This window comes from Electrona antarctica (assembly GCF_951216825.1).
Source record: "Electrona antarctica genome assembly, chromosome: 7".
Taxonomy (NCBI): Eukaryota; Metazoa; Chordata; class Actinopteri; order Myctophiformes; family Myctophidae; genus Electrona; species Electrona antarctica.
In genome coordinates this window covers 55,137,289-55,154,991 of record NC_136812.1, presented here as the reverse complement: position 1 = coordinate 55,154,991, position 17,703 = coordinate 55,137,289, and the positions used below count along the sequence as shown (strand labels likewise).

General features: G+C 43.3%; 1 protein-coding gene across 1 annotated transcript in view; it reads left to right on the top strand.

Moving 5' to 3' along the window:
- Nucleotides 1-2,386, top strand: part of LOC306926760 (uncharacterized protein) — a 31,799-nt gene extending 29,413 nt beyond the window's left edge. The window contains exon 5 of the mRNA XM_079506176.1: nucleotides 845-2,386. Coding sequence (XP_079362302.1) covers nucleotides 845-978 — 134 coding nt within the window. The 3' untranslated portion in view covers nucleotides 979-2,386. The remainder of the gene's footprint in view (nucleotides 1-844) is intronic.
- The last annotated feature ends 15,317 nt before the right edge of the window (nucleotides 2,387-17,703 follow it).

Below are 17,703 nucleotides of genomic sequence, written 5' to 3'. Positions count from 1 at the left end.
ATGGTTGCTACGGTCATCCAGTTCACCCGGGTGTGATTTAATTACGTCAGAAATTATTTTGAACATAGCAACCATGCTCATTTTTTTCTGCACACAAAAGCCAGTTGTAGGAGTGGTTTACACCACTCAACCAGTTGTAGGAGTGGTTTACACCACTCAAAAAATATCTATTCGAACCCAGCTGTGCATGCAGAGTTGAACAGTGACGACATGTTGTCTCTCACTCTATCCAACACCTGTTAGCATCGTTAAGCTTCCCGTCCGAAAATTTAACAAACTACACTGAGCAACAGAAAGTGTAATATTTTGAATCCCTATACAGAGCTTAAAACGAACTGAAACAACTGTGGAGTAGTGACATGAGGTATTATTTTTCCCTTAGAGAATGTAATGCAGACACAGGCCTGTACTTCTGTGTCTGAATGGGAAAACCTTATTTCTTTATTTTAGCTTTTTAATGTATTATTATAATAATAATAATACTAACAATAATAATTGTATATATTTTATTTTGTATTCTTTTTGTAATTGCTGTAGGCCTGTCTGTGCATGGGAAGGGCATCAGTATTATATCCATATCATTAGACTGGATATCATCTGTGATTTTGGACTATTGGCATCAGTGTTCTTTTCCCTGTTTCTTTCTCTGTTTGGCATGTAAGTAAACTACACAAAATTAAGTACTTAAGTAGGCCTACTCGGCCTGAAAAAAAGAGGAAAACATCTATTTCTTAGATAGAAAATATATCTAAATCTAGAAAATGAGCTATATCGTGATATGAGATTTTGGCATATCGCCCAGCCCTTTTAATGCTTTGCTCTCATTGTACATTTCCCCCCCTAGACTTCCTGCACCTGCCTGTGTGTAAAGAGGAAATTTCCCCTGAACATGAGGAGAGGAGTCCCAGTCTGGTCCAGGAGGAACCTCAACCTCCACACATTAAAGATGAACAAGGGGAGCTACTTCAATGGCGATGACATTAATTGCAGTGAAAAGTGAAGATGATGATGAAAACAGAGAGACGGAGGCTGAAGCCAGCACCACAACTCAACGCATGACGATGCAAGCTGATGTAGAGGACTGTGGAACATCACAACCGACCAGAGATGAGCAGCTCCTCCCTCCACACTGTACTGAATCTGACATCACTGAAGACAGTGACGACTGGGAGGAGACCAGGGAAGGTCAGTCTGCTGTAAACACGCTGGATTCACACAAGACACAAAATGTGGAAGAACAAACATTTTCTTCAAGCCACAAGCTGTCCCATGATCTGACATCGTCAACACAAACTCACTCCATGAGGATCCACACAGACAAGAAAGGTTTTAGTTGTACAGATTGTGGCAAAATGTTTCGTTGCAAGGCAAGTCTGAAGAGACACACAGTTGTTCATACAGGGGAAAAGGCCTTTGCTTGCGAAGTGTGTGGTAAAGACTTTGGTCTAAAGAGTAATTTGAAAAAACACATGAGGAATCATACGGGGGCAAAGCCCTTTACTTGCAAAGTTTGTGCTAAAGACTTTCGTGAGAGAAGCGATCTAAAAAGACACATGCAGACTCATACAGGGGAAAAGCCATTTAATTGCAAAGTTTGTGGTACAGGCTTTAGTCAAATGTTTAATCTGAAAACACACATGATGACTCATACAGGGGAAAAGCCCTTTACTTGCAAAGTTTGTGCTAAAGGCTTTAGTCAAATGATTAATCTGAAAACACACATGAGTACTCATACAGGGGAAACGCCCTTTTGTTGCAAAGTTTGTGGTAAAGGCTTTAGTCAAATGTTTATTCTGAAAACACACATGAGGACTCATACAGGGGAAAGGCCCTTTAGTTGCAAAGTTTGTGGTAAAGGCTTTAGTCTTAGTGGTGATCTGAAAACACACATGAGGATTCATACAGGGGAAAAGCCCTTTACATGCAAAGTTTGTGGTAAAGGCTTTAGTCAAAGTGGTCATTTGAAATCACACATGAGGACTCATACAGGGGATTAGGCCTTTATTTGTACAGTTTGTGGTAAAGGATGTATTCAAATGCAAGACGTAAAACAGAAAAACATGGTGTCATACAGAGGAACATGCACAGTTTGTGGTAAAGGCTTTAGTCAAAGTGGTCCTTGATCACACATGAGGACTCATATGGAGCAAAAGCCCTTCAGTTGCTATGTTTGTGCTAAAGGCTTTAGTCAAAGGCTTTAGTCAAATTAATAATCAAACATTTAAAGCATTTAAAAACACATATGCCCCCCCCCCCTTTTAATCATGTGTTGCTGTGCTCTCCCATTCTATAGTTTGTTCTGTATTTATTTTATTTTTTTCTTCGTGAATGTTTTTTCTACTTTATCTTCTTTCTACTGTATCTTCGTGTTTTATGCTGTCTAGCACTTGGGTCAACCTTGGTTGTTTTTAAATGTGCTCTAGAAATAAAATTGACTTGACTTGATTATATCAATCCATTCATGTTCATTTAATCATTCATTCCTAACCTTCAAAATAATGAATGCATTTGTTGTAATCAAAACTCAAGTTAACTCAAGTTAGAAAAAAACTTAACTCATTGCTCATATTCCAAAATAAGATAAAACATGCTTTTTCATGGACAAGGACACTGTGCATTAACCTTCATGCAAAGCATTCATATGGGAGCATTACCTTAATCATTGTCTCAATAACACGATATACACAGTGCAACATTTGAAACCCCCAACAGTTAAAAAGAAATGGACAACTCAATGAAAAGTGTTCATGAAATGTTTATTGAAATACACATTTCCGATGAAATGCTTGCTTGCTTAGTTGCTTCACAAAGGTCTGGAAGAGAAGAAACATATCCACGCATGGCATGACTCTGATGACAGTGGACAGTATGCAGTGTTGGGACCGTTACTTTTAAAAAGTAACTAGTTACAGTTACTAGTTACATCATTTCTTACTGTCTCTTCCAGGATAGTCTGGGAGATAAAGCATTTCTCCTTTCCGTGCTTTCTTTACATTATTTGCAGATGCCCTTTCACCAGGCCTCTTGTTCTTAACAGTGTTGCAGGTAACCTCAGAGAGTCCTAAACCAACAAGGATTTTCCCTGTAATTTTGCATCTTGGTGTTAAGACTATTGTTCCATGTTGTCCAGCCATTAGAACTGTGATCTGAGAGACACGGGTGCTTTTTGACCAATGTCACTGCAACCTCACCAATATGTGGGCATGATGGTTATGCTTTGTAGCTGAACATGTAGTTTGCTAACTAAGCTTTCCCTAATTTCAATGTCAATCCGAGTGTTGTTTAGGCGAGTACCATCTTTTACATATTCTTCATTGACACACTTCAGTACTGCCTCTGTTGCCACAGAGAAAAGTGGAATGGAAATTTAACTTGGCCATATTTAAACGTGTTCACGCGGAGGGGAAAGTATAATGTTTGGCTCTCCCCCTAGCCTGGCTAATAAGCCAGACCGAATCAGCCGTTGGCAAAAACAAAATTGCCTGCCGGCGGATTACGGTCTGGAGAGGCTCAATTGTACGCCCATTTCCTACACCAGAGAACTGGTGTGGCCAATCGGGACACGGTATGCAATATGGGCGGGCTTTGGTACAGTGACGTTCAATGCTTGAGACCTTTGACTGACAATAGCTCTGACCAATTGCGTCAAAGAGAAAATGTTTGAACCCGCCCCCCGGGAAACAAGATCCATAAACAGCATCTCCAGACTCAAATACCACACGACAGTGTGATTTGAGTCTGGCTTATTAGCCAGGCTACTCTCCCCCCGGCCCGGACCTCCTGGGGGCCCGGGCTGTCAGATGATCGATTTTTTACACAGTCACTCACGACAGATAAAACCAGCGGGCCCCCGCGAATCCCGCATCCTCCCGCAATTAACCAGATACAGAGTTTATAGCTATAGCCTATACTAGCCTACACTTTAGCAAAATATCATGTCTGATGAGAATGTACTGCGCTGGACAGCCTGGACTGTACAAGCACCGTGGAGTCTGTCTCACACTCTCTCCAACAGACATCCTCAGCCACGCTCCAAAAGTGGCAGTAACTGTCACTCATTAGTAGGCTAATCTCTCTGTGAGGAGTGCATATGTGTGGAGTTCCTTTTCTCCACAACGGACTTGTTTTGTTGGTAGTCAGGTTCGGCGAGGCCCGGTCGTGCGGTCTTCCCCCCGGCCCGGCCCAAAGTAGTTCCGCCAGTGACGTGAATTGTTGGAATGGTTAGAACTTTGATTGTCCCCCTGTCACTAATCTGGTCGTAGAATGGAGTGCAAAGAAATCCCCCTCACCCCAGGATTCATCCAAGTACTCCAGAGTGACATTCTCAGTGAGTCCAAATGACAGTCTTGTGCAACTCTTCTACGGTGCTGGGTATTCCTAATGGCAGTAGACGTTTCTCACTCCGGTGTTGTACAACTTTCAAGGCAACCGAAGACATCTAGGCAAAACAAGACTCAACTAGAACTGCACTCTGTCGAGTGCCTACTTGCGCGTTGTATACACGTTGTAATACATTGTATTTGTGACGTAATAAAGGTAGGTTTCAGATTACATACATGTATACACGCTCTGCTTGTGCAAGTAATTAAAGGGAGGTGTAGGTCAGTTAACTCTCACACTCTCACTCACTCTCTCTCACTCTCCTCCAGTCCCTTCCTCTTCACCCTCCTGGGCCTCCTTTATGTAGAGCCGTTTGCCCTCTGCTGCAGGGGGGATCGGAGTGTGAAGGCTCCAGACTGAATTCGATGGCGCGTCTCCTTGGGCACTACACACAACGCCTTCGGTTTGTCTCCAGCTGTTCTTTACACCGCTGCATAATAGCTATCAGATGGGTTGAGCGTCACTTGGGCTTGATGACTCTGAACGCTGTTTTGTCTTCAACACTGTCTTCGTCACTGACGAAGTTAGCGTCAGCACCTTTTAAGTGGGCCAGGTCCTCCGGACTGAGGCACTTCTCTCCCACCTGGACCCTCTTTTTGAAGAGCTGTGCAAACAAAGACACCCGCTTCGACTGTTATCAATGGACAAGACCGCAGGTATCAGTTCGGATCAGTACGATTGTTTCGAGCTAGTATGGGCATGCTCTGCCGACCCAACGGCTCAGTCGGTAGTTCTCCGTGATTATTTTGCTTGATAAGGGCTTGTTCTTCATGGTATGCCACCTACTCCGTTGAAAATCATTCAGTCGGCTCTATCATAAGATTAGATTCCTTTGATCAGAGAGGTCACGTGACTGGTCCGTTTTCCTGTGCAAACCCCATTGATGCATAACTTTTATTCTCAGCGGAATATGCAATATTTTACAATATTGTAGGCATTATGATGTGTTTTGATTATATTTTCCGTGAGAAATGGTTAACGCCACAATCCCGTTCAGTAAATATGACGATTAGGTTTCGTTCTTTTTTTTTTCTGTACGATGTTCATTGGTGTCAGTCATTCCCCTACCTATTGTCTACAATACGGTAAGTCAGATAGCTTGATGGGCTAAACCGCTTGGCTGTCAATCCATTTGTGACAGGTTCGAACCTTAAATTAAACACGTATTTTTGCACCATTATGTCACGATTACTTTTAGCGTGAGTTTACGAACAATGTCATCAGCCGACGTGAGGTAAATAAAAAAAGATTTATTTTTATTATTATTGCCAGTCAGCCATCCACTGTAAGAGGTTCAGCAGCTCGTCAGAGGTAGGCCTAAATAAAATCATGTGAAAGGACATATTGGGTGCTGTCATTTTCTTCATTCTATTATACCAGGGGTGCTGAATTGGGGTGATGAATTGAACAAGGTGGACCCTCTTGTAAACAAGTGTAATGCTTTATTGCGTTGTTCACTCACAGTTAACTCACAGTTAGTCTTTGTGTTGAGTTGTGCTTGAAATGTACTGTAAGGGCCGATTCATACTCCTATTTTACCGCTGTTTCTGCGCTGTAGTGCCAAAATGATTTCGGCTCGTCAGAAATTTTCAGTAGCACCGAAGAGCCGACTTTAGGACGGTACCCACCCCCCCCCCCCCCCCGAACCTCAAATGAGGTCACATTGTAGGCTCTACAGAGCCGAACCGACTTTTATTCAGCTCTAAAATAGGAGTATGAATCGGCCCTAATTCTGCAAACTGTTAATAACATTTTCAATCAATCAAATCAAAGCCCAAAAGGTAGATCGTGATCTACCAGTAGATCACACAGGCTGTGCAGGTAGACCACATGACATGCCCCTAAAAATATAATTTTCCAAGAGCGTTTTCCTGTAACTATTTTCAGCAATGGGATAATATATATTTTTTGGTAGGTAGATCTGGTTGAGCTGGTCATTTTGAAAGTAGCTCTCAAGTCTAAAAAGTTTGGGCACCCCTGCTACTCCTTTTCAAACATTGTTTTTGTGTTTTATATTTTTATTAAAAAAATAAAATAAATCAAGATTAACAAATCCATTGGACTCCATTGATTCCTCCTCCCTCCTCTAGTCTCTGCAACTCTCACATTGTCCTCTAGCTTGTTCAGTTTGTTGGGATCAAATAAGGATACTGGTCAATAGACTGAACATCTGAAGAAACCAGTTGCAAACATTCAAGGACCCTGCTCCGTCTACCTTCCGAGTTGACGGTCCAGTCCAGCCTATTGTTTATGTTTGGCATTTATGGCCATTTGAAATGCTGATCTTTGACCCCCATGATTTTGTTTAGACTATCCACTTCACCTGGACTGGAGTCTTCGGCTTTTTAACTAATTTATTCCCTTTGAGTATATTCAACTGGGCACAAAGATGTGTAATTATCTGTCAAATGTTCTCCCCTGCCCCCAACAGTAGCATATGAACTCAGGATCTTGACACAACATAACAGAATTGTCCTACAGTCATACAAAATAATGGCAATCTGATTATTTTCTCATGTGTAAATGCATGTAAATGTAAACTGCACACATTTACACACATGTATACATTGGTCTTACAATCATACATTTAACTGCATTCTACATCAAACAATTTTACTGTTTGCCAGGTGACTCCGCCCAATACGACCGCGACGGACGAGGCCGTAACTGGACGGGAGAGGCGAGCACCCGCCCTTCCTACTATGCCCCGGTCTTGAGCGGATACAGAAAAGTGCACGCAACAGTACTGCAAGTGACCGGATACAGTAGGCGGGGATTTTAGACCAGGTCAGAGCACTTTCAGTTGCACAGTGGGTGGTGGATGGCTGTCTAGCAATCAGAGGCATATCTACGATAATAATGCAGAGTCCATTTGATAAACACGACCCTCAAGAATGCAAATCATGCCTTTTGTTTTAGCCTTTGGTGTCATGGGGTGCTAGGTGTGGGGGTCTGAGTGGACCTTCACATGTAGGGGTGCCCACACTTTTTAGACTTGAGAGCTACTTTCAAAATGACCAGCTCAACCAGATCTACCTACCAAAAAGTAAATAACTAAGCATTTTGTGTCTGAACTTCCTATTTTGTGAAGTCACTTTAATTCAAGTGGGGATGACACAAATAGTTTTTGTTTTTATTTTAAAAAAACAGCATGTGTGATCTACTGGTAGATCACGATCTACCTTTTGGGCACCCTGGGCCCTGGAGTAGAGCTTGTGAACTCCTTCCTCCCTCTCACCTATGCAAACTATTAATTTTGCATACCAGTAACTATTAAGCTGGATGAAAACAAAACGCCTGCGGTCTCTGAGGCTAATCCTGAGGAACCCCAAGATGAACTGGGTGTTGAGGGCACCTTCATCTCCCCCTGCATGAGACAACGTGACTTGGTCAGTCATTTGTGCAAGTAACCAGTAACCATTAATTTGGTTATTACACTCACTGTTCATTGACTCTACTGTCCATATTACCCACTGTTGTAGCCTGACTGACACTGTAGCCATTATACATTCACCTCATCCTACACAGTCACATACAGTATCCAGTCATGGACAATGGATATACAGTAAATGAATATTACTGGTCAGAAACAAACCGGTTATTAGCCAATGCAAGCATACATAGTTGGTGAATCTGGGTCACCCGTGACCCTTTCCTTTGGCTTCGCCAGTCATTTCCTCCATACATCTGACTAGCTCACGATTGACGAGTACTTTGCATTTACACATTACACTGTCCACATAGGTGTACCCTCATGAATGAATTAATTAATTTTATTTATATAGCACCTTTCCAAACATATAGTTACAAAGTGCTTTACAGTTAAAAACAACAATCATAAACATGATTGTCTGATCATGATTGTCTGATGCCCATGTGTCATGCAGTGACCAGCCAACCTCAGTCTCCTAGCTGCTACTGTCTTTTCACTCACCCTTGGTAAGTACCCATACAGATGCTTAGTGATAACATGCTGATATTGGTTGATGTTTAGTACACTGCATGTACATTACTAGTGTAGCATACATCTAGGGCTTTGTTACATAATACACCTTATTAATAGTACACAGTATTACCCCCCCCCCCCCCCCCCCCCCCCCCCCCACACACACACACACACACACACACACACTTTAACCATATATTTATGTCCACACAAAGGAGATGCATACAAGGACACAAATATTGTAGGGGCATTAGAGTTACACTTACAAAATCATGGCATGTGTTTTCATGGTACAACAGGCACATGTCACTCAGTAGGCTACTCTATGGGTATAAGTAACAGTAACATATAACAGCCACATATATGACGGCTGCCAATTATAGTGGAGACACCAGAACAAAAAGACATTGCATATCCTCAGTGATGTACCCTGAGGTCAACAGGGTCAACATCAGACCCGACCAAGTCGGGGTTGATCAAATCCCGACTTACGTCCCAGTAGCTACCCTCGGTCAGTGATGAGCAAGGCCACACAATCCACCGCTCTCAAACTACTCTGCCAGGACTGCAGGGAGGTCTGGCGTGTGGAAGGACTAGGCTCTGTGGGTTGACTCCTGTCCGGGCCCCTCCTACGTCTCACCAGGTCCACTCCTGCTCTCACCAGGAGTACAGCCAGGACCTGTGTGTTGCACCAGACTCCCAGCACCAGAAACTTCATTCAGGAGCGGCGGATTCTTGAGCCGCAATAGTTCCGCAGGCTCCACTGGCAAGGGAAACAGTGGTGCTGCAGGTTCCGCTTACGGCTTGAATGGCCCTCCTAAAGGCCTTACCGTGGGCTGTTGGGCCTCCTCCTCACAGAAGACACAGTCTGGGACGCCAAACCATACTGCTCCGGGTGCTGTCTACATTCCGGCTGTCACCTGTCTCTCCGGTGAGCATCAGACTAGTGACTCATAGGAATAGACTATGTGACAACCGGGTATAGTCTGGTGACTACCGGAGAGACGGGTGACAGCTGGAATGTAGACAGCACCCGGGTGAGCAGTATGGGTTAGCCTGTGTCCTCCATGAGGAGGAAGCCCAACAAACCTCGGTGAGGCCTTTAGGAGGGCCATTGTAATCCACCACTCCTGAATGAAGTGCCTGGTGCTGGGAGTCTGGTGCAACGCACAGGTCCTGGGCCTGGTGAGAGCAGGAGTGGACCTGGTGAGACCCAGACAGGAGTCAACCCACAGAGCCTAGTCCTTCCACGCACCAGAATCTGGTTCTCCCAGTCCCGGCAGAGTAGTTCCGGCCTTGCTCATTTCCCGATGGACTGACCGTGGGTAGCTACTGCAGGGACATGAGTCGGGATTTGATCAACCCCGGCTTGGTTGCCTGAGTGAGTTTGACCCTTTTGACCTCAGGATACATCACTGAGGATACATCCCAGGTGCATCCATGCAATGTTTTTTTAGTTATAGTTACCCGGTTGTCACATAGTCTATTCCTATGAGCCACTAGAAATAGAAAAACTAAGAACAATAATTACAATTATTACAATACTGTAATAATGTTGCTCTGGAGAGGGAAGTTTGGAGCTCTCTGGTGGAGCTGTTGCCCCCACAACAGTACTACGGACTACGGATAAGCGGTTGAAGATGGATGGATAGATGGACACCACAATACTTTTCCAGCCTCTTTGCCTCCTTTTGGGCATACCAAGTTATTGGGACACTCTAACAACCAGTCTTAACGTATGCCCTAGGCTGCCAAATATAAAGACAAATAGTCTGCACCTATAACCCAGCTATAGAGAAGTGGTTGGTATTTAATGACCTTGGTGATAAAGGCCACCTGTAGGCTAGGGTCAAAGGTGCAGGCTATCTGAAGCCCAACACACACCGTCTGTGAAGCGGTTGCGCAGCGACGCGGCACAGTATTGCCGCACGTCATAGCCGCACAGCAACACCCACAAGACGCGGCGTGCTACCGCGCGGCTGGCCAGCCACGCCCACGGATTCCCGGATGGAGGCCGCGCGGCAACGCCTGGAAAATAGAACAGCGGCGTATAGGAGCGTCAGGCGAGGCGTGAACGCGTGCCAGCGCGCGTCTGACGCCGCCGGTGTGGGATAGGTTCATTGAAAATAACGGAGGCGGCTGTTTTGACGCGCGGCGTTCACAGACGGTGTGTGTTGGGCTTAATACAGACACTTCTCTGGAGTCTTTGTCAACCACAACAACATCTGGTGTATTAGCTGTCAGAGATGTATTGGTATCTGGGTTATAACAGAGTTGACACGGAATGTTTGTACATTCTTTCTGAGGAATGTGAGGATGCATGATATTTTGATATGGCCTTTGCTATATGAGTTCCACTATGTCATTAAAGAAAGATGTGTGAAAGTGTTTCAGTGAGCTGTTCTGTGGTGTGGTGAATGCAATGAGACCTGAGTGGTGGGGAACCAGATGGAAAGATTTAGTCTGGTGGGAAGGACTTGTAGTGTCCTCATTGAGTGCACACACACGCACGTGTGCGCGCACACACACACACACACACACACACACACACACACACACACACACACACACACACACACACACACACACACACACACACAGGAGCACTAGACTATGTTTACTGAAGAGAAGTTTCAACCTGAGTCTCACATTTTTCTCATTCTGCATCTGTATTACAGCTTTCTGTAGCGTTTACATTCAGGGTTAGGTTTATTGTAAGCAGGGAACACATAACCATTTTTTTATGCATATGGGTAAGGAACAGAACCTTGGGACCATAGTATGTTCGGTCCTGTCTGGACCCACTCCAGTCTGCCTACAAGGTGAAACAGGGACTTGAGGATGGCAACCTAACTATTATAACCGTGACACTCCAAACTGTTTGTGGAAAGCAAATGAGAATTCTATAAGATCTTGACATAATGAGTTTGGAGTGTCAAGGTATCTATCTACTGTTTTAATAGTTAGGTTGGCATCCTCAAGTCCCTGTTTCACCTTGTAGGCAGACTGGAGTGTCAAGAGCTTATAGAATTCTCATTTGCTTTCCACAAACACACTGCTTCCAATGAGCAAGGACTACAACTCAACACAACTCTGGTTTTATGGATTAAGGATTACAGACAGTTATATTATGTCTGTCTGTCTGTCTGTCTGTCTGTCTGTCTGTCGAAAGGTTAATGATATAATCATCATGAGTTAATGATCATTAGACCGTTCCTCACCCAGGAATCATCCCAGCTCCTAATCCAGACAACAGTCCTGTCAAAACTTGACTATTGTAACTCTCTCCTTACTGGCCTACCGGCATGTGCACTGAAGCCTCTCCAACTGATCCAAAATGCCGCAGCTCGCTTGGTCTTCAACCAGCCAAAATTCTCACATGTCTCCCCCCTGCTCCGCTCCCTGCACTGGCTCCCGGTCGCTGCCCGCACAGAATACAAAACTCTGATGTTGGCATTTAAAGCAACCAAAGGTATGGCTCCCCCATATCTTGCCAGCATGATTGAACCCTACAAACCCTCCCGCGCACTCAGATCAGCCAACGCAGGGAAGCTGGAAGTACCCTCACTAAAAACGCCGGGACAACGCTCCACACGTCCCAAACTCTTCTCCCTTCTGGCCCCAAAACTGTGGAATGCACTTCCCGTTGCAATCAGAACTGCAGCATCACTCCCGATCTTCCGCCGTAGTCTGAAAACCCACCTTTTCAGACTCCATCATGGCCCATAGCACTTACCCTACCCCCCTTAGACAGCACTTCTTAGACTTATATAGCATTTGAAACAGACTTATAGCATGTCATGTAGACAGCACAATAAGTGCATTGTATGTAGTCATAGCACTTCATAGTATATATGTACAGCATAGTATAGCATATATGTGTAGTTTATATGTATAGTGTCATTATATATAGATATGTTCTAGTTATAGTTTATATGTATAGTGTCATTATATAGATATGTTCTAGTCACGTTCTTAGCTTACGCATGTTTCGCGATAAATGCATTTTTACATATGTGATGTATTCCCATGCTTTTTGTTCTTGCCTATTGTAAGTCGCTCTGGATTAAGAGCGTCTGCTAAATGCCTAAATTGTAAATTGTAAATTGTAATCATGTCAGATACATCATCAGCTTAGCTAGTTCATTCTATGCCTGATGCCTGAGAGACAACAGCCTGATGTGCATGTTTGTGTGTAAATGTTCTGATGAATTGAAAAAAGTGGACCCTGTTGTTGTTTATTAGTGTCTGTGTCGTCCACAGTAATGCTTTCTACCCATTCTGCAAAGTGTACTTCAATCAATGATTGGTCATGATGGTCTCCCCAGAGTAATCTAGTAAGAGAGTAATGACACTCCCGTTGACTCTCATTGTAACAATGGAATAGTTCCAGCCATAGGAGCAATGTTTGGAACTATCGCCCATAGGCACCCGCTTTGCGGCGAGATCAAAGCGTGTCACCACTCTCTTACTACATTACTCTGGGTCTCCCTAGCAACCTAACTCCCTATCATGAAGTTGCCTTGCATTGCTGTGCAGGACAGGGAATTAGAGAAATCACATTTCTTTACTTTTGTCTTTGTTGCAAGCTTGATGATGAGTGTCTTTCCATTGTTTATGGAATAGGCTCAGAGGTACCGTAATGTTTGTCATATTAGTCTTCCTTCACACACAACAGCAGACCAAATGGTAGCCTACTGTAATCTCAGATAGAACTATCAATTGATAGAACTGATCCCAGGGAGTTCAGATGTCATATCACCAGCAGCAGTAAGAATGAAACCCATGATTGCTGATCATGATAACAGTAGATACTAAGTAGAGAGATATGAATGTTTTTAATTAATAGACTTGTAGAGTGAGACTAAACATCTGTGTATTGTCTGATGTATATTCTACCAATAATGGTAAAATGGTGCATTTATATAGCACCATTGTGCATTACATTCACCCATTCACACGCACATCCATAGTTTCATACACTGATAGTGGAGAAAAACACACAAGGCACAAACCTGCTCATCATAGTGAACCTAATGTATATTATATCAATCAACATGTATCATTTACGTGTCACCGGTGAATATGAACACATCTCTTGCCTATGTAGACAATTGACATTGGATATAAGACTGCACTTATGTACAGTCTCACAGGCATTGCCTTAACTGCATTTATGTGGATAACAAAAGTTCTTCAGGTAGTTTTTGTGGGTTTTCAGTGTTAAGTTTAATCTTGTAGTTGATCTGTGTTCTTTTTTTGTTTTGTTTTGTTTTGTTTTCCTTTCTTTTTAAATATATTTTACAGACTCCAACAACGTAGAAAGGAGGGACACCCGCACACCGCCACTTGCTAGTGTGGCAGGATGGGCGTGAGCGTTCCCACGCTGTCACGGCCCGCCCTCCGCCCACTGATTAGGGCTTGATGAGTGGCACGGCGGTGTTATAAGGCGACGTGTCTGCCGTGTTTGTCAGCGGTCTGTCTCTCTCTCTTCCACACTGCTGGTGGGTGTCTCTCTCTCTTCCACACTGCTGGTGGGTGTCTCTCTCTCTTCCACACTGCTGGTGGGTGTCTCTCTCTCTTCCACACTGCTGGTGGGTGTCTCTCTCTCTTCCACACTGCTGGTGGGTGTCTCTCTCTCTTCCACACTGCTGGTGGGTGCCACACGTTGGTCACTCTAAACAACGCTGTCCCGTTGGGGGACAGTGCGTTTGTCCGCGTTTGGTCCGCACATCAGTGCAGGTATGTTTCCACACATTGCTGTTTTACGATCGCCTGCACTTAATAGTTGACTGTGAACTCGACTGTGAGCACTTGTTGTGTTTTAGCCTTGGGGCTACCCCTGACTCACTCCTTCCTGGGTCCTGTTAGCGTGTTGTGATACAACACCACGCCACCTAGGTTGGTGGTCCTCCCTCTCCGCAGTATTTATATTCATTTGGTGTCTGTGATGCCATGAGAGTATAAACCTGGGCTCTTGTTGTTTACAGTTGTGTTCTTACCTGGCTACCGCTGCAGTGGGTAGGCTACAGCAACTGTGCACGTTGGCCTCATTAAAGCGGGTGAGTTTAATTGTGTGTCTCGCTGTTCCTGCCTCAGTGAATAATAGTATAAGAGTAGTATTTCAATATGGCCGTTGTGCTTTCAGGGCCAGCACTACACCTGCTGCTTTGCGGACATTAACCATTCTACACACACTGTACAGCAGTGTTTGAGAGGGCTCAATCACACGGCCACGAGTGGTCCTCCCGTTGGTCGCCTGGATCTGGGCCCTGGTTGATTGTAGTCCATATCGGGCTTAATGATTTATATTCATCCTATATATCATATTCCTCCTTATCTTGGCTTGTGTAGATATATGTATATATATATTTAGTACTGCATTATATATAATATACATATATTTGTATTCTCTCTCATGGTAATTTGGATACGACTGGGCCCTAGGCCAACCATAGGCTGGAGAGAACACTGTCATTGTATTATCCTGTACCTTCCACTGTGAAGTGCTCATATCTTTATCCTCCTTGCAGGACCGGTGCCGGGGACAGCTACGCTGGAGCAGTGGACAGCCGTCCAGTGGTGGTGGTAAAGCCCTTTTCTCAATTTACTATTGTTTTGGGGTTTATTTTGAGTTGCTGTGTTTTGTTGCTTATTACCACCACCCTGGATAGGTGAGCCTGCCCAGCTCCCCTCATTCCCTCGGTACTGGCTTGTAGTGGTGCGTTATCAATATATGTATATGTTATTTATTATATCTATATACATAACTATATGCACTTTCTAGTCACTTGCACTTTAAACCTATTGGGAGCCTCTATTTATTGTTGAACCGTACCATTGCTGAATGAAATGTCTTATTGCTGGAATTGTTTTATTAACTATATATTGCCGACCAATTAATTTAAATAAAGACTTTTGTATATTTGTTACACACGTTTCTGCCTGCCTTGCCTATATATTGTTACTGAATCTGCGTTTGGGAGTCATTACGTGCTCCGGGTGTCCAGTATTGTATCTTAATAAATATTTCCTGGGGCGCAACTCCCCAGGTGGCGTAGTTGGCTACCTTAAACAATACCACCCTGCCACACTAGGTTCAGAGCATTTATTATTCAGAAGCAACGTTTCGGTCTTGCGACCTTCCTCAGACTCCAACAACAACACTAGAGGAAGTGTCGTTCTGTTGTTCTGCCTGCCTCCCTTTTTGGGATTATCCCCTTTTGGCATCATGCCTGTCCATTTTAAAACAAAACAAATAACAGTTCTCAGAAAGACTGTTATTTGTTATTTATCATCACTGCACCCAGTTGCAGTGATGATGCTGGGACTGAATACAAGAGGAAGAAGCAGAGGGAACTCAGCATGTGGGCTGCACTTAGGAGCGATATGCTGAATGCGTCCTTTGAGTCCTCCGCACCATCTACATAACTAGTGTTGCACCATGTGCAATAATATTGCAGAATACAGATGTGTTGAATGCAGTAGAACATCTGTGTTTTGTGAGAAATGCATCAGGGCAACACACCACAATTCCTTGCACCTGCCTGAGAAATGGAACGTTAGTACCTACTTGTTCATGATTTATTGTGTACAACATGTATTTTCTTAAAAGGAACCCTGGCTAATAGAGGGTATGCGCATGCTTAAAGTGAATGGCACATCGAGTGGCAAAGCAACAGCCAAAGTGAGTTTAACATTGTTTAATGTTGTTTAATGCAATCAGATAGGACTTTTCTGTTTGGATGTATGGGCTGTCAAGGCCAGAAAGTCGTTTTTTGCCACTCAGTAGGCGTTCCTGCATAACTTCCGGGTTTGATGATGATGTCACACGCATACTCTCTATATCACAAATATGCCTTAATACATCAATGTTAAAAAACTGGGGGGTGCTCTTATCATCGTACCTGTACATCATCATGACGTAACATGTCGATTTGCTCGTCCACATATAACATATGATTCTCCATTCATTGTGAATGCGAATTTAAATGTTCTGTAAATGAAAATCTACACTAATAGCTGAATATAGGAGGGGCGCTCCTCAAAAACACCTTAAATATTTTATTTTATAAATATTTCACTCAATGGGGACCATTCGTGTTGCCAGTTGATGTCATATGCCCATGAGGTCTAGCCCTATGGAATGCATTACTCAGAAAAGCGCTATATAAGTTTGAGATATTATTATTATTATTAGATGAAAAAACAACCTGATACTTCCTAAGGTTAATAATATGAGCATCAAAGCATTATTTTAAATACTTTATTAGCACATGCAATCCATACAGTGCATAGGGCTGGATCACAAATGGACAACTGAAATCATCAACTTTTGATGGGAGGTGTCGCTCGCTATTGATTGAAAGATTTTTTATTTATAAAATAAAATATATGTGTTTTATATTTAAATTATAGAGGCAATTATAATGTTTTATTAGCCAGGGGTCCAAGTCAGTGTGATTCATTTAGATTTTCTTTTCTTTTTCACAGTTGATCCAAACTAGCCATCTTTGGGTTTTCTAATTTTCTTTCCCTTATTCTGTAGCAAACGTACTATGAGTCTTCCCTGGGATTTGCCCTGCATTTAAATGAGGACCACAATTCCCATCATGTGTACACAAGAGACATGACCATAATTGGGAATACAGGTTTGTAATAATATAGTTCATATGTCTTTGATTACAAACTGCATTCCTTACAGGTCAAATCATAGTGTATGGAAAGTGTTTTGAAGCAATGCATTTCATGGTTTGATTTATTACTGAGTGTCTAGTACCTTTCCAACACAATCACTTTCATGTCATTAACCCTAGAACACTAATCCTGCGTGTTTTTCACCTGGACAATTATGTGTATTCTTTATGTGATTTTCATAATGTTGCTGATGTGGGTGGGTCCTTGGGTAGCTTCATGATGCTCAGTGACATCGTAGAAGATGGGCTTTCCACTTTTTTCCCTGCACACATCCCTGACTTTTGAGCAGGCAGGTGTTATCTTGGCTTTGGTCTGTTTAGTGATGGCGGGTAAATAAAATAAAATCCCATATACTCTCACAATGGGCAGTTTTTTCCAACACTGGAACATTATCTCATGTCCCAGGAATGTGTATAACTGTGTAACCAAGATGTTTATTTATTTTTATTTTTTGGCTTTTCTGCCTTCATTGATAGTATCAAGTGAAGATGGACAGGAAAGAGGGAGAGACAATTACATCTTGAGTAACCTTTTTGCCTTTCTCTTTGCCCCTTGTAGGCCAGCTGTGCAACTTCAGTGTCGGCCTATTTGGATGTGAACCAGAAGCGTGCACTCTGCTGCAACCGCAAACAGCATTTTCTATACCTCTACTTGAGCTGTTTGACTACCTGTCTTTGGAG